Source organism: Camelus bactrianus, chromosome 7, assembly GCF_048773025.1.
Source record: "Camelus bactrianus isolate YW-2024 breed Bactrian camel chromosome 7, ASM4877302v1, whole genome shotgun sequence".
NCBI lineage: Eukaryota > Metazoa > Chordata > Mammalia > Artiodactyla > Camelidae > Camelus > Camelus bactrianus.
In genome coordinates, this window is record NC_133545.1 from 76,869,014 (window position 1) to 76,892,892 (window position 23,879).

A 23,879-nucleotide genomic window follows, 5' to 3' on the forward strand; every position below is an offset into this window, starting at 1 on the left:
ACCCAGGACCTCACACATGCTAAGCACATACTTTACCACTGAGCTATACCCACCTCCCTGAACATACACTCTTAATAAAGAATCTTTGCTGCTAATTGGGCAGTCAATTAAAAAAGATTTAAGTAAAACTTAACCTGAAAGTTACAAATAATCATTTTAAAAAATGAGATTGAAAGAAAAAAGGATAGAACCAGAGTCTCCAAAGCACTTTTTCTCTTTTATTCCTTACCAAACATAAAAAAACAAAAACAAAAAAAAATTGTGATATTCTATTTTCTGCTTTGGGAATCAATTCTACTTTCATTGAGCATGCCATTAAGATTAAGGTTTCTTTGTAATATAACAATCAGTGCACTCTTTCTTTTAACTTCTTTATTAAGGTGGTTGCATAAAAGATATACATTCTCATATTAACAAATCTTGTCATGAACAAAAGCAACAAAAATAAGGCAATAGGAAGATGTGCTTCACATATAAACAATCATGTGGTAATAGGAAATCAGCCCTGCACAACAAAAAGATTAGGAAGCAAAATGTGAATAAGCCCTACATTCAGAATATACCCTATTGTGTGTGCAAAGACAGTGCATGCATAATATAGCTCACTTAGGTTCCTTGTTTATGACGCATAATTCCTTATTTATCCATTTGTGAAATAAGAAAAAACATTAAGAAACATGAAATAATCGCATTCATTTTCACAATATCAATGCCAAACTCAAAATAGCAACTTCATTGAATCTAAATGTTAAATGTTTCCAAAGTAAAAGGCAATCTTAATTTTTTTTAACCCTATGAATGGAGACTCCAAAAAAAAAGGTAGATTATTTTACTCTACTCGCCAGGAGCTAGATCTCAGCCTGTACTGAAGTAGTGTGAGCAACAAAGGACAACAAACAAATCTCACCAAGAGTAATGCCCGTACATATCAAAATATCTAGCTGAACCATGTTCTACTTATATGGCAAATTTATTAAATAACCAGCATAATGGAAGCTTACACCTAATGCAAGAGAATTACTAAATTAACTATACATCTATTAGAAATTTCTAAACTCCACTCCCAAAACAATTTTAGTACACCTATCAAGTACTGTAGCTCATTCAGAAAAACAAATAAAACATACATGCAGTCTTTGTAATTAAAAATTTTTCATAACATATAAACAATGTTCAGATATAAACTGTGAACTAAATGTTTTTTCTAAATATGATTTATGTAATCAAGGCTTTCTTAAACAAAAAGAGGTCTTAGGAATATGATCTGTACAAACTTACAGTAGTGTATATTCCAATAGAGATTTTCTTCCTATTATGATATGACAATATAACTCTTTTCTGAGTGAAGATATATGTTAAGGCTTAAGGTGTAAACACTTTGGAAGGCAAACAACTTATTGAAGAAATCACTATTCATTAAGAAATGTGTGTATCATCTCATAATAGGCCCTGAATTTTCAAATTCACATGTGAGAACACATTTACATCTTAAATTTTTAGGAAAGACACAGGCTTTATGTAAAAAAGCAGCAAAATTTTAAACCCATCAATTTATTGAAAAAAGCCATTACTTTTATTAGAAATGAAAAATGCTTCTCAAGATGTTGGCAACAGGTCATAGTATAGATATCTATTTTATACAGTGTACTTCTCCCTTCAATTACATTACAGATGGAGGAGAAACAACTCCTTGGCTATGGGAAGTAGAAGTATTTGATGGACTGTGTAAGCTGGTCTCCTTGTATACAAACCATGCATTTCCTCCCCAAAGTATCATGTTCAGAAAGCCAAAGATCTAAGAAAGAGAAAAATAAATAAGAAAATCTAGTATCTTTTTAAAATTTCATACCTACCTTAGTTTTCCTATAAATAGTTAATATTTCCAGGCAATATACCCATTGTTTCATATAAAGTTTAAACTGTATATAAAGTGGAATAAAAAAGGGAAGACTTCACATTTCAATGCCAGATTTGGATATATAATGACTTATTCCCAATGGAAACTAAATCTGTACCATATAAAATCATGACTAATAAATCTTATTTTTGCATGCTCATTACTACCAAAAAAATGGCATTAAATTTGAGGAAAGTAACTAAAACCTTCCTTTTATTACTTTGTACTTAGACTTCAGTGCTTCCAGGTGAAGAGGAACATCAGGAGTCCACGATTCCTTCTTTGGGGAGGGCTTTCACTTTTCTCCCACTCAAATGGTTATAAATGTCCTCTGTGTATCTTCTCCCGTTTCCCCACTTTATCCCCCAACTACCATCTCCCTTCCTCCCACAGCTGCAACCAGAGGAGAAAAGGAGCCACAGAAGAACTTTACCTCACATCCTGCATTAGTCAACCTAAAAAAAATTAGTCTTCCTAGGTATAAATCTGACAAGATGAAAAGCCTCAGAGATGAATAAACTGAAGCTACCGTATTTTCACAGTTTTTTTTAATAAATATAAGAATAACAGTGACTTATGAGGTAAGAATGAGATTAAAAAGCTTGAGAGTACTATCACATTACTGATGACCAACAGCTTTCTTTTTGTACATTTGGCTATAAAAACAACATTTCTGAAACTGTCCATCTCAGATCACTGTCAATATATATGCATAAAAACACTTAAATTACAAAGTTATAAAACAGAAGTTTGGCCAAATTGCTTTATAGGGTAAGACTAAATTTATCCATTGGAAAAACATTTTCTTTTAAAGACATGAGACCTCCTGAAACATAATACCCTCAGTATATTAATAATATATTCAATAATACATATATTAGTATATAATACAATAGTACTTTAGAAAAAAATCAGACAAAATACTACTTAAATTTATATAGACAAAATTTTTAAGATTATTTAAGAAACTATAAAAGTATTACTTCCACAGAGCCAGAAGGAGTCAGATTAGAGGAGGGGCTCCAATGTCAGATGTGGTTCAAACCCTGGCTTTGCCAATTCACTAGCTGTGTCATCTTGGACGATTTAACATATGAGCTACACTTTTTCCCAGTTGTAAAATGAAGATAGTAATACCACTTCCCACATTCCTCTTAGGATTATTGGATAACTTAAATAAGCTATGAGTGTAATGACCTTAGCACAAGTCTTAATAAATATTAGTGACTATCGGTAGTGCCTTTCAGGTCAGTCTTGCCTAGTCAATGTTAATGAAAAGAAAAGACTCAACCATGATCTTGTTCAAACCTATCCACAAGTAAAAATTTTCATCACAAAATTTTCTTTGCTGTTATAAAGGTAAAGACTATAATACAACTGGGATTCTGATAAGCTTGATAAAAATAAAACCAATATACTCATCCAGAGATTTATTAAAAACCATTGTTTTCTTAAACTACCAGTAAGGATTTTCTAGTAAGTAAAATAAAGTATTTTATAAACACTGCATATGGGGCGGGGAAGGTGTAGCTCAGTGGTAGAGTGCATGCTTGGCATGCACTAAGTCCTGGGTTCAATCCCCAGGACCTTCATTTAAATACATAAAAACCTAATTACCTCCCCTTCCCCATCCCCAAAAACCAAAAAACACAGCATACATACCACAGATACATTTAGGGATCCCATACTAGTCACAGAGCCAAAATGACACGTCACTCCATTATTACAAGGCCCAAGTTCCTGGACAATATTGTGACCGGTAGCTATTTTAATATCTGTAAGAGCTTTAGCCCAGGCCGAAGTGCTCACCAACCACAAAAAAGTGGCAATAAGAGTAACAACAAAGTCCTAAAGCAAAAATAAGTATGAGTTAATAACGAACAGTTAAAGATACTATATTTTAAATCCATGTTGAAGGAACCGAGGTCACACTGAAACACATGGCACGAAGAAATGGACTTCATGACATTCTATAAAAAACAGCCACAGTCAACATCGTAAACACTGTTGTTTACTATTACTAGCCCAGTGCTGAACTGTAATAGTAAACAAGACTGTCATCGCCTTAGGAATCTAAGATTTTCACATGAGAAATCCAAGTTTTACACAGCCCACACCACAATGTTACCTGGGCCACCCCCTCCCAGGATCATATATTAGACTGTTACCACCAATAACTGTATCCCTCCATAATCTGTTTTAATCACACCCTCCCCAATGGCACCTCTTTTTCTAGCTCACTCCTTTTGGTACCCCAGCCTCAAAAATCCCTTTGACCCCACTGAGACCTACAATCTGATCTTCATTTCCTTCTATAGTCTAAGGTCCTTCATTATAATCCCTTGCGTACACTCCCAGCCCCCTTACCCTTCTCCTACTTTTCCATACTGCTCTGGCAAAACTCTAACTTTAGTTAAATCTAATTCTCTGTGATATGAATAATGAAATAGTGAAAAGCACACATCAAGGATGACTTGTCTCTTTTTAAACTTATGACCACAAAATTTTAAGAATGTTCATTATATTAAGAAAAGAATAAAACAAAAAAACTTTCTCAAGACACCCTGTTACGACCAGTTTTCTACTAAAGTCTTTGTTACTTACTACATTTCCTAGAAGAGAACTGAAGTTTTTAATATTTTGGATCGTTTCTTATTGAACATTAGATGAAGAAAGAAAAAAATTATTCACCTTAAATCTATTCTTCTGGGGAACTGTCTATTCTGCTGGTAGAATTTTGTCAACTAGTATTGGCTACAAAGATCTAAATAACACTTTTTTAAAGTATGCGTTTGTATAATATAAAGTATAAGCCCCACTTTGTTTGGTCTTCCTTTAATTAACAACCAAAGTGGAAATATGTAAAATTTTTATCTCTTACTGTTACGTATTCTATGTTCAAGACTGAGTTCTTACATATCTGCAGCAAAAAAATCTCTCCAAGCTCAGAAATGGGTTTTGGAGGTTATCACAGAAGTGTTTTGTTTTTAAAATAAATCCGGTTAGTTTTTAATCACATTTGCCAATAAGCTTTTAATCATTTACATCAACTAAACACCAGCGACCACTTACGAGATACAGGAACTGTGCTTATATATATCTTGTCCACCTGGTCAAGATGGCATTGTATAAATGATTTGTGTTAGAGAACCAAAACAATGACTAATTTTACAAATATGTTAATACAGTGTATTTACACTTTGCATTTGACCTCTCCACCGCTACTGGTCCTTTAAAAGAAAAAAAAAGGAGATCAAAGAGAAAAGAACAGACATTACAGTTTAATTTTTTTGCCCTGTGGGAATACTCCCTTTTTTGCTGCTGAACTCTGCTGTACTTTATGCTACATTTTCTAAACACTTGTTAGAAATATAGTGCCTTTTGGAGAACTGATAATTAGTATGAAATTATCACAAGCTAAACAAGTTCTCTCTGGGCAAAGTTCATAGCTTTGACCTGCAGATGTCAAATCCTCTCAATTTTCAGGTTTTTTCTTTCTAAATTTCTAATTAAAAAACACACTTTTTTCCCTGATTATGCTCTTTAAGTCCATTTTGTTGATAGCTTTAAGGCATGACATTCTTTTATTTCAAAAGAAGGCACTCTTCTGAAAATGATGCATGATGTAATCTTAGGGTGAGGGGAGATGGGAGAAATGTGAGCCTCTGAAGACTCTCTGACTCAGGACTCTAGTTCTATGCGAACGGTACCACGTGGAGTTCTGCAATGCACAAACTGCAGCTGCCTATGGCAGCTCTAGTCCTACCAATAAGTTAGGATGTGATTCATAACAGATCTTTAGGATTTTGGGTACCCTATCTTTGTTCGGTTTTGTTTTATGATAGTGCTGATTTTCCATATGGCCTAGAATCACCTACTACTTAATACAAAAAAATGATACATTTACTTAAAAAGGGAACTAAAATTGATTTTAAAATGTCACAATTAAAAATGCTCCTAGAATTATCTAAGAGAATTGTTAACACTGCTAAAAGAGCATATCCCCATTAACAAATAGCATTAAAAAATTAATGTCATATTTGGCTATAGCTGATATTTAGGTATCCCCAAAACTTTTTTATATTTATATGATTAAATTAAAAATAGATTTCAAAATTTAATTTAAAGGCTGGACTTTGGCAGGCAAAAAGCATCCATTATATATTATACCAACAACAAAAAAAACACTTAAGGAACTCATTCTAGATTATTTCTCTATATGACTACTAATTGATCACTTTGAGGTGGAAAATTACTTTTGATTTTCTGAATGATACAACTAAATCAGTTTTATAGTTTTATTAGACAGAAAAACCCTCTACAAAAATAGATTTCAATGCTGCTTTAAAAAGTACGCTTTAAAAATATTAGAATTAAAAGGCTCATTGCTAGATTTAACCTAAAAATTTGTTGGGATAATGACAAGATGGCAAGAAATGTCTTCATTTAGAATATAAACTATAAAGAATTTTAATAAAATATAAATATATTATCTATATAATCACCACAGTTCCTTTTTAAAGAAGGCTTGAAAAGTCTACAGAAGTTATAGATTCCTAATACATAATTTCTACTGATTAATCACTGCAAATTAAAATAGTCAATGTCTATCTTTCTGAAAGGCATGTAACAACCAAGACATATTTTATGAAAATGTCACGCTTGAGAATTTCTTAATACATGAAATGAAATATATAAGAATGATAAAAGATTGTTTTATTACTTACTTACCATATGCATTCTTACAATCCAGGCAGCAAAAATTAAAGATAAATAAGGAAATAAATAAAACCTGTTATCTTATTCAATAATTTGGCCTTCCCTTTAAAGCAACTTCACAAATAGTAAGCAGACACCAGTGGTCAGTGTTTTCTCAAGATATAAATGATCAGTATCAGGAAAACACCTCTATTGTCCCTTCAAATCAGCAACACTAATACTGGCTTTGTAGTTATTCTTTTGTTGTAAAGGTCCAATTTAAAATCACAGTTTATCTCTCAATTTGCCACTTACAATTCAGGGCAGAGTTTACTAACTAAATCTCAGAGATTATTTTCATTTCTAGCTCAGTAGACTCTGAAGCCAAGAAAGGACTTCAATTCAGATCCTTTGTTGCCATCTCAAAGATTCAAAATTAGCTCAAGAATATCACCAATGCTGAATTCTATAATTTTTAAAGAATTACCTGAGTCAGATTTTAAACTAAAGCATTTAAGAATATAGACCAGGAGTCAGCAAATTTTTCCTGAAAGGGCCTGAAACATTATTTTTGATCTTTGTCACAACTACTTAACTCTGTCACTACAGCATGAAAGCAACCATAAACAGCATGTAAATAATCAGGTATGGCTCTGTTCCAAAAAAAAAAACCTTTATTTAAACAAAACAGAACAAAACCATGAGCCAGATTTGGCCTGTTGGCCCTAGTTTGCTGATTCCTGATTAAGACGACCTTGCAAAGGCATAAAGGGGGTCTTCTCTGAGAAAAGAGAAAAAAGGTAAGAAATAAGAACATAGTTACGAGACGACTAACATGGCCAGCAATTCTCAAATTAAAGGCATTAATTTCTACTTAATTTCTCTGCTACTTGCAATCTAATATGCTCTATCACATGTCTGAGTTCTTTCTAGGTTAAAACAGTTAGAAACAAACAAACCTCTGTAACTCCAGGGAGTACAGACAAAGTGCTGCAAACAGGATAAAAGAATTGGGCTAAACAGGACAAGGACAAGCTCAACTTCATGGAATACACAGGTCAAAATATGCTGAAACTGGTTTATGCCAAAAATCTTTTTCTGGTGTAAGAAAATCCATACTTAAATGCAAATACAACGTATACTTATCTTACATGAATTATTTTTGTAGAAAAAGAATGTGATTACTTACAGCCATGGGAAGTTTTCGACTATCACGATATAGATTCATGTAACCAACATAGAGCAGAAGAGCAGCAATGCAGTACAGGAAGACAAAGACGGCAAAAGTAACGTAGAATTGTGCAGAAGAAGAGTAATCTCCGATAAGGACATGCCTTTTCCAGTCTACCTGACACACATTTACACCTTGAGGTGTCTGAAATGATGCTTCATTCAACCTATTTAAAAAAAAGACTTAAATAAATGTATGAATTACTTGGATTCTCCCAACAGAGACAGAAATACACAGGTAAAATGACATTTCAAAAAAATAGTCCCCAGATACACTAAAAACATTTTCCTTTTGGGAAAAAAAGGAAAATTCAAATATTTGTCAATTAAAATTATCGTAAGAAAGATACATAAATTAGAAATTATACCTGCTAATTGGTTTATGACAGATTGAATACAGACAGAATTATATACTTTCACACACACATACTATCTTCCTGTAATAAAAACTTAGTAGATTAAGAGTGCTGGTACAAAATGGTTTACAATTTGAGACATGATATTCCATTCTAGGAGCCAGAGTCTGTGGGAGTAACACCAGAAGAGTCAATTAAAATGATTCATTTTAACTCTGGATTAATTAACTGCTAACCATACAACGTCTTTAATTTTCCCTATCCATAAATCACAAAGGCACTTACCACTAAAAATGCTGTAACAGTTCCTTATACAGGAACTTCGTAAGAGAAGGATCAGGAGATGGAGAGACAATAGTTGATTACAAAGCACTTACTATGTGACATACCTTTAATGTAAGATTTTATTTAATCATCAAAAGAACCTTAAAAGGTTTAAATTTACTGGACAGAAAAATTGAGTGCTAGAGAGGTCAGGTAAGCAGTTGTAAGCAGAAGAAGATTCACCCCCCTCCCCGGCTTCCATACAGGACATATTCAATAAACTTTTCAATGAATACTTAAGTCAAACAGAAGAACTCACAAAGAAAATATTCATTTTAGTTTGAGAGTAAGAAAATAAAGTTTTATGCTAGTGAAAGAAACATAGGAACTCTTCACTTTATATAAATACATGTCTTAAAGCTTATAATGCACATCACATTATTTAGTAATTGCAAACATGGGAAATGTGGATTTTTTGTAAGTTGTATTTGCTCCTGCAACATGACTTCTCAAACTAAGGTAATAGAGCAGTCTTTGTTTTATTTTGAAATATCCAATCCACTGTGAGATGACAAAATAGACGTGTCAAGGCAATGCCGTATAAAAGTTCCTAAATAGTTACTGTTATTTTCTGTATTTATTTCATCACAGACCAGGAAAATAGTTTGCAGACAGGCACTAGTCCACGTACCACACTTTCAGTAGCAAAGATCACTAACTACAAATGAGCATGCAATTAAAAACTTTTTCCCCACCAAGATCAGTAAGTTGTTGGAAGTTAAAAGAGTTGTTAAACCATAAGAACAAACAAATAACTCACCTGAATGGATAACCAAAAGTAGCTGTAACTGTTTTATTGTCAGTACTTGAAGGACAAGTCACCTGAATTTCTGTTTTGCCCTTAAAACCTCCACAGGTGGCAAAAGAAAAGATAGAAGCAATCTTTAAAAAAAAAAAAAAAAAGAGAGAGAGAAAAAAAAGGAAGCATTACTGTACCCAAAACGTAGGTCACTAAAATCTTATATATACTGATTATTAAAAATTGGCTCACTAACATTCTGAGAATTCTTAATTACAAGTTAAGATGGTGAAAAACATTTAAAAACTTATTTGCAACTCTTGACAAATGTGATTTTATTCTCCCTTGAGTATAACATAGAAATTAGTATACCAGCCCATGTAACAATTCATTTGCTCATACTCCAGGAACTAAATACTAGTGAAATTCAGAGGAAGTCTTATTTACTAGTATCAAAATGAAAACAGGGGGAATTGGAGGTATTTTATTTGGAACCAGAGGGTAAATAAAGCCAAGAGATTGCAAGCAAAGAGTTATTATTTCAAGAGTTTATAAGGTCTCATGTGTGAGTATTTCATGAGTGAGTAGATCTCAAAAAGTAGTTGAAAACTTGTTTTTCTAATCATACATATGCTTAAAAAACATAATGATGCTCTCTCAAATGCTACTCATACAGGAAAAAAAACCTGAAAGCATCCTAAATATTGACAGGGAATCAAATAAACTGTAATTCATTCACACAAGAGATCATTATACAGTCGTTAAAATGTTGGGGGAAATCTAATGATAGAGAAAAAGGTTCTTTACATATAGTTTGTTTAAACAATGTATTGTTCATGAGTCTACATCTACGCATACACACACACAACAAAAACCAGAAAGGTTATGCATCAAAATTCTAACAGTGGTCATGTCACCTCTGAAGAGATGATAAAAGGTAATTCCTTTTTCTATGTTTATCTTCTAAATTTCTACAAAACAAACAAAAAACAGATACAGTGTAGTGACCAAGAGCTCAATCCTTCAGCAAATGCTGATGGCTCTATTTAAAAAATACATTTGGAATGTGATCACTTTTTATCACCACCATCACAACACCCAGATCTAAACTACCATTTGCTCTTGCCTGAATTACATGCTAACAGCCTTCTAAACTGATCCTCCTGCTTCTGTCCCTACTCCTGCTTCAGTCTACTATCCACACATCAGTCAGGGTCATCTTTTAAAAATATAAGGCAGAAAACTTTATTCTCTGCTCAAAACTGTCTAATGGCTTCTGAGTTTTCTCCAAATAAAAACCAACGACCTTATTAGAGGCTAGGCCTTTCCCTAACTACACTAAGTTAAATTAACAGTGCCTCACCCCCTACACTACCTATTCTCTTTATTTATACTACTCTATTTCTCCTCCATTGTAAGTATCAGTGCCTGACAGTACTTAATTATTTGTCCACTGTTCCCTAGAATGTAAACTCAAAGGGCTCAGGGTCTTTGTTTTGCTCAAGGTCACATACGTCTAGCAAGTAGGTAAAATCCAGTGTGGGTCTAAAAATCATAGCCTCTACTGTTGAATTCTGATATAATGCGTCCCATGGATTAATGCCGGGCTTTGAATCGGGCCATAATCAGGATCACAGCTACCCAGGGATTTTTTTTTTTCCATGAAGAAGAGATATACAAAAAAGTAATCTGGTTATAGATATGAAGAGTCTGATACAATGTCACACATAGTTTGGAATCTTCAATTAAGAGTTCATAAAGAAAGAGGAATGGTTACTCTCCCAGCATAAAAGTGCATGAATGCAGAGTGAAAGCAGAAGGCTAGGAAAGGAGTCTTGGACATACACTCACATTTAGGATTAGAAAAACGAAACAGGATACACAAATTGAACCAATGAAACACATTAAAGAGGCCAGAAAGAGACTTGTGGGTAAAGACAAATTATACCTAACAGAGCTGGCATTGTAGGTCACTAAGGAAAGGAGAGTGGTGGTTTTTAAAGATGTCCACAAACTCTTTGATACTCCTCCTCTTATGGGTTAAGATTAATTTTTCTCCCCTTAAGTGTGGACTGGACATAGTGACTTGATCCTAGTGCAGAGAATATATGGAAGGAATGGGATGTCCTTTCTGGGATTAGGTAATAAAGAGACTACAACTTCTTTCTTCCTTTCTCACTCTCTTGAATCACCAGCTCTGAGGGAAGCCATCTGCCATCTTCGGAGGATACTAAGGCAACTTACAGGCTCATGTGGTGAGGAAACAAGGACTGACTAGCAGCAACCCTGTGAGGGACCTTGAAAGTGTATCACCTGAGGCTTGCCAACAGCCATGTTAGTGAACTGGAGAGGGGCTTGAGATGACTGCAACCCAAGCCAATAGCTTGAATGCAACCTCACAGGAGACGCTGAGCTGAACTACTCAGCTAAGCCACTCCCAGATTCCTGACCCACAGAAACTGAGATAATGAAATGTCTGTAGCTTTAAGTGCTAAGCTTAGGGTAATTTGTTATATTGAAATCGATAACTAATACAAGGAAGGATTGTTCAATAAACGGTCCAGATGGACTAAAGACTTAAATGTGAAAAGTGAGTCTTTAAAAAACTTTAAAGACAATATAGAACAAGATTTGTGATCACAGAGAAGGGAAGAATTTCTTATAAGTAAAAAACAGAAACAAAAACAAAAAACCCCGCTTAACCATAAAAGATTACTAAATTCAACTATAGAAAAAGTTTTTTTTAATCAAAAATCAACTTTTGAATGTAAAAGAAGCTATAAACTAGGAGAAAGTATTTGCAATAATGTCACAAAGGACTACTATCTACTAGTATATAGACCTAAGAGAGACTCTTGCTCATTTACACTATAAGACATGCACAAGAAAGTTCATAGAGACATTGTTTATGATACCAAAATATGTGGAGGGGAGAAGCAACAGGAAAATGGATAAAATACAGCAGTATACAATACTTACAATGGGAAGTTAAATAGCAATAAAGATGTACAAACTATAGCTACCCATGTCAACATGGATGAATTGTAGAAACCAATGCTGAGTGAAAATAAAGTTGTGTAAGACTGCACAGGGTATGACGCCATTCTTTTAAAAGCTGTTTACTTGTCTACATCACTCCTGCCACTACCTTTGTTCAGGTCCTCACCATTTTTCCCTGGGACTAAACCAACAGATTCTTCCTTTTCACTTCTGAACTCATTCCCAAGACCATTTTTCTTTTATACTGTGAGCTCTGGAGCTGCAGTGACCAGTAAGGTGCCACAAGCCACACATGGCACTTTAAAAATGGCTAGTCTCAACTGAGATGGCTGTAAGTGTAAAATATACAGTGGATTATGAACATTTAGTATGAAAAAAATGCAAAATAGCTCATCAATAATATGTTACTGTTGGCTTGCATTTGTAGTTTGCACTGTGTTTCTATTAGAGCGATTTAGGTCATATCACACTGATCTGAAATAAAAATCTGGTCATGTCACTCCTCTGTTTAAAGGGATTTCCCCAATGGCTTTCCAGATCTAAATTTAAGAAAACAAATTTTTTTCTAAGCCCAAACTTCTTAATTTGGCACAAGTGGCAGGGCTGAGGTAGCCTCAACTTTATCTTTCTAGATTTATGTACCCTATACTCCCTGCCAGGTCTTGCATGATTGTTACATGTGCTATTTACTGTTCCTGAAAACATACCATGTATTTATGTCTTAGATGTATATTTTTACTCTGCCAGGATTTTCCCCTTCTGCCCCCAACCCAGTTCTCTAACAAGCTCATCCTTTAAGGCCCTGCCCAATTCCTTGCAGTAGAACTATTGTGTCCTGGGCTGCCATAGACTTGGGTTCATTACCTCTATTATAGGTATTTTTCTTATGTATCTTGCCTTACTAAAAAAATCCAAAAAAACAAAAACAATAAAAACCAGTTTCCCACTTCATACAAAAACTAGTAAATAAACAGCATACTGTACTACAGCTTACCGCTTTTAAGACTACTGCCTTTGCCTCTCCCTTGGCAGACTGCTGTATCTTTGCATTTGCTCTTATTCAGTATTTTCAGTGCATACCCAGCAAAAGGCCTGACACACACCAAATGCTCACTAAATAACTGCTTAATTAAAGGAAAAAATTAATTTCCAATCATCTACAAATAAAACCATATTTTGAGCCTTATGTAACCATCATTTCAAGCTTGTCTTTTTGTTATGAGGATAAATAAACATCATGTTTGCCATTCTGGTCTTTATCTTATAGGGAAAAAGCGACAAGGTATAGACTTTTTACTTAATGAAGTACAAACAGTCTGAGGTTAAACTATCCAACCATCTCACCTCTCACTATATTCTACTGGTATTTTGATTTAGATTAGAAGTTATATACCGGCAGCCCCTGGTGAAACTCGGCCTACAGATGTATTTGTGTTCTTCCCAGTATTCATGAAAAATGTGCATTTGTTGTCAAAATTTTGGTATCAGTATGCTGCACAAAAAATTTGGATTTCCTGCTTTTCCTGCGTGTGTGTGGGGAAACTAAAGATATGGCAACATCAGACTCCTATTCCCATAAAGCAACAATCACATGGAATTAAGTGACAGATGCCACTTTTACGGTATGTGTTTTCCAGACTACTGCTGCTCTATTGTCTCAACAACCCTCAGGATGCGTGTTTGTTACCAGTAATCAATGAATTTATGCTACTGTTTTTCTCCCCAACAGCTTGTTTCATTCATTTAATTTATGAGGGGTTCCTATGAGCACTTCAGTTTGTACTCCTAGTCTAAAATGAGGTGTACTGGTATGCCGATTTATATTTCCTTGCCACTTGTGAAATGCACCCCCCCCACCTCTAACCCATAAAGAATGACTCAAACTGCTAACATGAACTTCCATTCGTACAGTAACTACTGAGAATCCAGGGACAGGATGACAACAAACTTCTCTTCAGGTCAAAAGGGTTCCATTTTCAATATGGGAGCCTCAAGTTCCACTTACCTCTCTGCCCAGTGGGCCCATAATAGAGACACAAAAGATCTGTCACTAAGTTAGAGATTTGTAATTCTGAACTTAATATTATAGCCTGGTTCTCTAAAACAGTACTTTCTAAAATAGACTTAAGTACTCAATTAACTGGTGTACAAAAAGAAAACACATCATATCTACTTTTAGACTTAAAAACTTTATTAAAATTAATATACCACTGAAACCCATACAGGTGTATGTCAGTCACATGTTGGTACGGTACGTTGTGTATCCTGAAGGTAAGGGAGTCAAGTAACGTGGAAGGACAGACAGTGATACCTTCAGCTATTCTTTCACTTTTAGAGTTCATATATTACAATGTGAGTGTGCCTCGCTAAGTGAGTTTATGGAATTAATTATCTAGTTTTAACCAAATCAACCTTCACAAAATGAACCAGTGGCTTAAAAATGTATTCACAAAAACTGAATGATAATATAAAAACTCATGTCCAAAGGAGAAAACAGAAGCATTAACACCCTATAGGAATTATATTCATTGGCCACATTACAGGCTGAAAAAGGATTCTACTTAATCAGATCATAAGAAGATAGCAAAAAAAAAAAAAAAAGTATTAGACAAATATCTGAAATAATGATTTAAAAAATTTGAAATATGAATGAAACTTACCTTGAGTGTATATAATATGCCTTAAAATACTGACATAGTAAAATATGCAACTAAGTTATAATAGATGCACACTGGGGCTTTGTGCATAAAATCTCACACTAATAGAATCAGCCAGAGTACCAGTCCTAGCTCCTCTTCCCAAACCTGCTCAGCTCACAGAGGTTCCACTGGGGAACATTGGTACTCATCTAATTTATATGTTTCTAGTTGTACGGTCCTCACTGCTATTTGATTTCATGATTAATCTGATGTCATCTACTTAAATTAATTTCTGTCCCAGGCTTAGCTGAGGAAATGAGATAACTGAAACCTTGCAGAAATAGATCTAAAAGTACAGTGTGTATGAGTGCTTATGTGCAAAATCAAATGCATGCTAAATCAAATGATCATTCAGTACTTAAAATGAACTATCATAGCATGTTTGCCTTTACAATCAGTCAGATTAGATGCCTAAAGCCAAGGTATTTGATTTTTGAGTCAAAGTCTGATGCATTTATTAAAGATATTCATTTAAAAAAACATTGTTATTGATATTGATATTTCAGTTTATTCCCACTGTGCACTGAGCAGTGAAGTCAAAGTGCTTCAATTTTAGTCTATTATCTCCCTCTGCTTGTAAAGTACAATTGTAGAAAGTTCCAAATAGCCTGCTAGTACAGTTCAATAACCTTCAAGAATTTGGATCATGAAAAGTAAACTTGAGTTCCTTCTCCTAGCTGGAAGTTTTTTTGCTAACTCTTAATTTTTGTATGTTGAAAATATCTTTATCACCTTTATTCTTTTTTTTTTAATAATTTTTTTTAGAATTCTTTTTTTTTTTTTTTTTTTTTTTGGTGAAGGAAGGTAATTTTATGGTTGTTTCTATGGGTCCCTCTTAAACCTCTATCCACAAACACCATATTGTACAAGGGGACCCCCGAACTACCAACATAGGAGAGTATTCAAGTTATCACAAATCTAGGCCTTAAGAAAGCAGGCTGATTGATTAAGGTCTTAGTAAGGGGTGTATTTCTCCCCCTCTACATCTTTAAGTACTCTGCTCCATAGAAGCCATAAATCTAGACAACAGGTTGAAGCTTTTGCCCAGATTTATTTCTCACATCCAGGAATAGTCCTCCCACCCATATTTTTGTTCCATTATGGATCCCCAATGATATTTATCCTGTATTAGAAAAGTAATTCTCAATGTGTGGTCTGTGGACCCCTGGGAGCACCCAAGACTCTTTCAGTGAGTCCATGAGGTCAAAAATATTTTCACAATATTATTAAAACATTATTTGCTTTTTACACTGTGCTGACATTTGCACTGATCTGAACAAAAGCACTGGTGGGTAAGAATCAGCAAAAGCATCAAACTGTTATTTTATTGCCATGAATCTGCAGTTCAAAAAAAAAGAAAAGCCCGTTTTACCTAAGAATGTCTTTGATGAAGAAGAAAAATTATTATTTTTATTAAATCCTGACCCTTGAGTCTTTTTAATATTGTGTATGTGATGAAACAGGATGTGGAAATACTTTTACTGTATACCAAAATACAATGGTTGCCTCCAGGGAAAGCATTTAAACAACTGAGTTGTATGCTAAAATAGTCATTTCTTTTGTTGAACACCATTTTTGCTTGAAAGAATAAGTAATAGACAAAATATAGTTACCCAAACTTGGATATTCATCAGATCTTTTTCTTAAAAACAAATAAAATGAGTCTTTTACTTCAAGGAAAACAGCAGCGTTTGCTGCCATTGATGCAATCAAGGTTTCAAGTGATTAACAATTGTTATGTTTAAATAAATGTTTTAAAATGTCTCAGCTTAAATTTTTAGCATGGTAAATATCAGAAAGTACAACCCACACAAACAAAATCTCTTTGAGGTGCTCAATATTTAGGAGTATAAATGGGTTCTGAGACCAAAGTGTTTGAGAAACATTGCATTAGAGAATTGTTCTGTTATTTTTGTGTTTAACATTTTATCAGAGATTGTTATTTGTACATGTGAGGTGAGTGTGTATGTAATATGTGTTTGTGCCTTCTAAAAGCATGGACAACATATATATGTTATCTATGAAAAAACCACCTAGTCTACCCCAAAGAATGCCTAAGGTAAATACTGAGAAAAGAAACAGAGAGCAAAGGCACAGGGGTGAGTCAATAAGACTATTACAAGCTTTACAAATATAGGAGGTCCCAGGAGGCACAAAATGTCACTTGATATCCTTTTTCCCTTTCCATAATAGGGGGGAAAAGTGAACACAAATGGCAGCGTTAAGAGAAAGGTAAGTTTTCTAAAAAGTAGTCTGTGTGACAGACTGATAACCTAAAAATGCAAAAATTAAGCAAATGGATGAAACAAACATCAGTCTACGTATACCCCATCCCCCACACTCAAACAACAATTTGTATTTTCTGGGGTGCTCCTCTGTGTTATATTATAAACCACAAAATTAGAATAAAATATGGTACCTGTTTGCAAAAATCTTACAATCCACTTGGGATGACTAAACCTTAAGTATTTTATCTAAACTAGTACATATTTCTTTAAGTTTGTTATTTAAACAAATTGATAGATCTAATGCTCAAATGGTTATGGGTTTGCTTATTCATTGTTTTTCACATCAGTTTTCCTGGATACAAATTCACCCCAAAGTGACGTTTTTAAAGGTTCTTTTGAATTTGCTTGTTAGTTATAAGAATGAAATCAGAAAAAAAATTCAAATTTGATAAATGAATCAAGAAAACCCTACTTGTTTTTTAACTCCTAAGATCTTATTATAAATATGCATCTAACAATCAAGAAAAATACTTCGGTTACCTTATGTTTTTGTTTCTTAAGCTTGAAATTTTGGGTAATCTTTTCATTAATTTATTAAAAGACCAATTAGAAATACAAAGGTAAGTTACTGAAAAGACTAAGAACAGACTGCTTGTGTAGTAATCTAGATGTAGTAACCATAATCATGGGATACTGGGTAAAACAATTTCTCTAAGCCTTAGAAACATGGAGATAATAACAGTAACATGTAAAAAGTAGATAACAACCCTCAGAAAATTAAATGAGAAAATACAGGTAAAGCCCTAGCACATATATTGCACTCAATAAATACCTCCTGTAATAATGAGACCAAGTTTGACCAGCACAGACAAAGAATTCAGATGGCTATTAATTCTAAAATTTAATCTAATTAGTCCTTATATACTCCCAAACAGTACCTCTTCCACAATTTTATGTGTTTGTAATTAGAAAAGCATATTACTTAGATTCTTTAAAGGCTAAACATTTGACCACTGCCCACCCTAAGTAGCAACAAAGTCCAAAACACAGAGTTCAATATTAAAACAAGATGATTTTAATGAAAAACTCTGACCTAAATAGTAGTAATTACTGACTACAAAATAAGAACCAAATTAAAGTTTACCAGAGAAATATGAAATTGAAAAAGCAACTTTGATAAAACTGATCCTTGCCCTTACTTCTGTGTTCAATTACTACACACGGGGCATCTATTCTTATGTACACTTTATCCTGTTACCTTGACAGGCTGCTAAAGGCAGGAAAACAGGCAGACAAACGAAAAGCCTACAATATATCATTTCTAAGGTTTAAAATACGTAACAGAGAACTCAGTGATCTTGAAGGATTAGGAGATATGTATGTCAGCCACATCGGACTCAAATTTCATCCACTGTCTGGTTCTAGTCTCCCTAGAAACACAGCATTTCAATCCTGAAGAACCTACTAAGAATTGTTCAAGTACATTATCATCATTCAGATATTTACACACTAACTCAATCATCCCAACAGCCTTGTAAAGTATTGCTATTCCCAAATAAGTACAACAAAAATTCAACCTTTACCGAGTACTTATCACACAAAGAAAAGTAAGGCAATGTCACTGCCAGGCACTGTGACTAAGGGCCAGAAGTAGACTAAAAAAATTTTTTAAAATACACACACACACAAATATACATGTGCATGTCTATGCAAAATAAAAAACATGGTGGCTGCAGTTTAGAAGCAAAGTAGAAATGCTGCTGCTTCAATGACTATTTTTATTCTGTCAAAAATAGTTATTGGGCACTTGCCTTCATGTCTATGAGGCCTTCAGATTCGTAACGCCTTGAAAGTTACATATTATCAGGTGATGTCTCAATCTAACATCTTCTAGAACCTTACTAAAGATAAGCTGATTTGGGGAATTATTCTTTTAGTTATATGGATAGTAAGCAGTCTTTATCTAGATTTAAGACTTGTTGGTAAACTTATTTATTGACTATTTTTAGAGGTAACCCCATACATCTGAATCAATACCTTACGAAACTTGAACAATTCATTCAAAACACATTTTAAAATTCCTACTATGGGCCTTTCTCCTCTGAACTTTATCATTCATCCACCTTCCACCTGTTTTTAACCTCCAACAATTCTATTCACAAGCCTCTTCTCTATGGTCCACACACACAGTCCTTCCCGTTTTTAAAATGAGTTATCAACCAGTCTCTCCTACCTTCACAGTCAAAAAGTGGTTTCTCTCATTGCCTTCACTTACTTACCATACAGCCTACTACCATCTGGTTTCTAATTTTACTGAAACTTCTCTTAATAAAGCCACCAATAGCCTCTTGATTACCAAAACCAAGAGATGAATTTGACTCCTTATTTTACTTAATCTATCGCACCTGATATTGCTAAGTACTCTTTTCGTGAAATATCTCTAATAGTGATGTCAAGAAGTTATTTCTCTCCATCTTCCTAATCATTCCTTTTTTCCTCTGTTGGCAGGTATCTGCTACATCTCCAGCCCATACTTACTTTTTAAAGTCTAGAACCATATATCTGTCTACAGGATACCTCCACTTACATGGTCTAAAGAGAACACAAACGTAATACATCCAAAACCTTACTGACCTTCCACCAAAAGTTGCTTCTCCGTAGTGATCTGTCTTGGACAGAGGTGCCACTACCGATCCAAGTCAGAAATATGGCAGTCATCTCAGAGCCCTCCCTTTTCTTTGTCCTCCAAATATAGTCTAATTTCTAAACCTCTCTTTTCTAGTCCCATTGCAATTAATTTTAGGCCCTCATAATTTCTCAAGTGACACATCTCTCTTCCTTCAATTATGACCTTTCTTTTCCAATCCATTTCCTACTGCTGACAAAATAAAAATTTCTAAAAGGCAAATCTAATTATATTATTCACTTGTTTATTCTGTACCCACATACACGCATTTTCCTAAGGAAAAGGCCCAAATTATCAAAGGTTAACCCCAAAAGGTTAAGAACTATTGGCCCACAGGATAAACTCCAAACTATTCTGCAAGCCCTTTGAAACCTTTCAGAATCATCTCAAACCACACCCTCCCTCCTAGATATGTTCCAGTCAACCCCAATTACTTTAAGTTCTCAAATAGGGCTATGCTGCTTCACCCTGTCACACTACTGAACGTAAGATTCTCTTTGCCTCGAAAGCCACTCCCCGGCGATTCCCCAAGTGACCGAGTACTTATCCTTCAAGCGTTCTTTCATCTATGAAACCCTCTGTAGCACCTCCAGGCAACTGATTTCTCCTTCCTTTAACCTACCACACTTTGCCTGTATCTTTATTACAGTATTTGCAATACAGCATATTCATATTTGTTTCCATGTCTTTCTTTCTTAATAGGTCATAAGGAAAAGACCAAGTTTTATTCACATTTGTGTACTAGTGCTTAGCACAGCACTGGTATATAATATATAATCAAAGATTTGTTAAATATTCTCTACACCATTAACAATGAATAGTCTTTTCATAAAAGGTTCTCCCCTGTGTAGTAAGTTGTTCAAGGGGGAAGCAGTATTTCCTTAAGAAGCTTAAAAAGGATATTTTTCAAAATACATCAGATTTATGGTCAGTAATGAACTTATTAATGTTTTAAAATATTAAGGAAAAAAGTCAAGTCTACTTTTTAAAAAACTGACAAATAATAAGCACAAATATAAACTGCCTCTTCATTTAAATGTAATTTTAAATTAATTATAAACTATAATCCTCAATGAGATTAAACTAAAAGATTTAATCTTAAACTTTGTATTTCATTAGCCCAGTTAAATGTGACTTTCCTGGTGCAACTTAAAATTTTATATACTCAAATAATAATTTTCTTTATATTTAAATATGGACCTAGCTTTACAGAACCCTAAATATATACATTTATGTCTTTAAAGTAAATATTTGTGTGAAATTAGCACTATTTCAGTTTTCAGAAAATACCAAGTAAAACTTTGAGGGAAGGTAGGAAACTCTGGGTGAAGGTAGGACGTCACATTGACTACCCATTAGAGAATTTTAGGTTTTGTTTAAAAAACATCCTCAGCAAGTTACTAAAAACAGAAAATCGTTAAGTTCTTACTCTTCGCCAATTTATCACTAAAATACGGGGGGTTGAGAGTTAAGGATGTAAATGTTGCTAGCTATAAAACAACATGCCTGCACCCTGGACCGACGCCAGGCTCATATTAATACGGGCCTGAAAACCAGCACTGGAATACGTACTAGGTAGGCCACGAAGTCTGAAGGCAGTATGCAGTGACGGGTGTATTCACTAACTCCTCTAAAGTGACTGATCATTACCAAGGTGAAGTAATAAATCTCCTTTGATGTTAATGATTGAGAGTGTTCCCAGGAAAGGACTAAAAGCTGACTGCAGGTTGTTGCTGCTAAGTATCTAAAACAAATTTGATGGCGATTCCGAACTTGGGTTTAAGTGGACCGGACTAACAAAGCGTTTTGTTAAAAGCCCTTCTCCGCTACTCTCCCCATCCGCGCCCGCTTCCCTGACCCACAGTTTATCTTCATCCATTTTTAACTTAGAAGCAAATTAAGAACCGAGAGCTCGTCAAATCACTTCGAGAAGGCACACCAGATTTCGACGGCTCGAGCGCGGCCTCAAGTTAGCACCTCTGTGCACCGGGTGGCCCTTTCTACCCGAAGCGCAGAGGCAGCCCCGGCCGGGGCGCGACTCCAGCCCGACGGGTTTCGGTTAGACCGCAACAGGAAGTTTTCTCTTCCCTTGCGGAAAGCAGTAAAGCCAAAGAGAAATTCGAACTCCCACTCCCCGGGGGACACCCGGAGGTGAGCTTCGGTGTTGGGGTGGGGGGGGGGGGGGCGGCTCCGCCCGGGACCGAGGCAGCCGAGGGACTCGTGATTCGACGCGGACCGCGGCGTCCCCGCCCCGCGCGGGCCCAGGCCGCGGCCTCCCGTTCCCTCCCCGCGCGTCCAGTCCAGTCCCGTCCCGGGGGCGAAGGCGGCTTCTGGGCCCCCCCGCCTCCCAGCCGAGGGCGCCGGCGGGGCTGGAGTGGGAGCTGGAGCCGGAGCGGGAACGGGAGCGTGCGCGGGGGCGCGATTCCCGGCCTCGCGGTGCGGGCTGCACTCACCCACTCGAGGACCTTGATGAAGCCGAGCGGCTCCTTGAGCGGATTCAGGTTGAGCTGGAAGGAGGACATCCTCTGAGGGAAGGAGGGAAAGAGAGTCAGGACGGCGGGGCGGAGGAGGAGGGGGACCGACGAGAACAAGCAGCACGGCCGCGCAGAAGGGCAGGCGGGGCGAGCTCCTGAGGGCGGGCCTGGGAGGCCGCGGGGCGGGGCGGGGTGGGGCGGTGGCGGTTGAGCCGCTCGCCGAGGCGCTGGGGCGGAGACAGAGAGGGGCGGCCGCGGGAGGAGAGGGCGGGCAGGGGCAGGGAAGGGGAGGTGCCTTTCCGGGCCGCACCTGGCCGAGCCGACTGATCCGCTGACGAACCAAGTAGATGTTGGACGCCATGCTGCGTGCGCCGCGCCCCCTTCCCTTCAGTACAGCCCCCGACGCTCGGGTGCCTCCTGCGCATGCGCGCGCGTCCACCCTCGCGCCTGCGTGGTGGTGGTGGTGGGGGGTCTCTGCCCCGCGCCGAACTCTAGGTTTGTGGTTTGTTTCCTCACACCTTCCGGGACGACAACTCTGTTCCACCGGCCTCCCTTCACAGTTCCCAACTTTTAGACAAATTTTAAAAATATTGACACAGTTGAAGCCGTTTTTCAAGTCTGGTGTTAGGGGCCTTTTATTAAAATGGTGGAAAGTTACTGCAGAACAACGGACTTTGGGCAACCATGCCGTAGGTTATCTCTCTCAGGTGCGTGATTTACCAAACATTCTTACGGAAGTTACATTTATTGTCAAAGTTATCATTGGAGCCAGGGTTGAAGGATGTAGGAGAAAAGTTATACCTAACACAAAAAGGCTTGGCCGGACTAGCTCCTGACCCACTTACCCACCTCTCCGGCCCTGTCAGGTTCTCTACTGGAGGCTCTCTTCATGTCTTGCTACCAGACACTCATTCCTGCTCTCTCTTCAAGTTTCGGCTTCAAGATTCGGCTTAGGCGACACTTCCCTTCTGGCACCCAGTTATCGGAGCCCCGAAGTAGTGATCTTACTGGCTTCCCCAACATCTTCAAAGTTCTTGGAGAGCTGAAATGCTGGCCTATTGGCGTGTATGGTAAGGTGGCTAATACCAGGTTACAGTAAATAAGGAAGAAAGGAATTTAGTGCAAAAGAATCTTCATATACCTACTTCCAAATCCTTGCCTCTACAGACTGATTTTCCAGGCACTTACTTGTGAATTAGCAGGTTCCTTGCCATTGAAGTTACTCAACTGTTATTGGACGTCTTTCTTGGAAGTGAACCCTTTTTCACTGGAGACCTATTTATCTCCTTATTTGCTTCCCAGAGGGTGCAAAGAACTATTTCGGTTTCCTGGTCCACAGAGACAATCTTATTCTTTCTCTCCTGACTTCCATTCCTCAATCCCCAGCACAGTGCCTTATGTTCAGTGGGCACCTAGTGAATGATTGCAGATTCCCCTTACTAAATAAGAAGGCATCAAAGATGCCTCTCGGGGCAGAATCAGTGATCGTGCTTTGGTACGCAGTGCACCTGAGACCACTGTACTCCAGGTCTTCCTCCCCACTCCCCT

General features: G+C 36.4%; 1 protein-coding gene across 1 annotated transcript; it reads right to left on the bottom strand.

The window, feature by feature from the left end:
* Positions 1-357: 357 nt before the first annotated feature.
* On the bottom strand, positions 358-22,490 carry SYPL1 (synaptophysin like 1). The gene is made up of 5 exons (XM_074367654.1): positions 22,311-22,490; positions 9,266-9,387; positions 7,785-7,992; positions 3,560-3,745; positions 358-1,795 (listed from the first exon to the last, which is right to left on the bottom strand). Exons 1-5 carry the CDS (start codon positions 22,377-22,379, stop codon positions 1,661-1,663), a joined length of 720 nt encoding a protein of 239 aa, XP_074223755.1. The 5' UTR covers positions 22,380-22,490; the 3' UTR covers positions 358-1,660.
* Between the last annotated feature and the right edge of the window lie 1,389 nt (positions 22,491-23,879).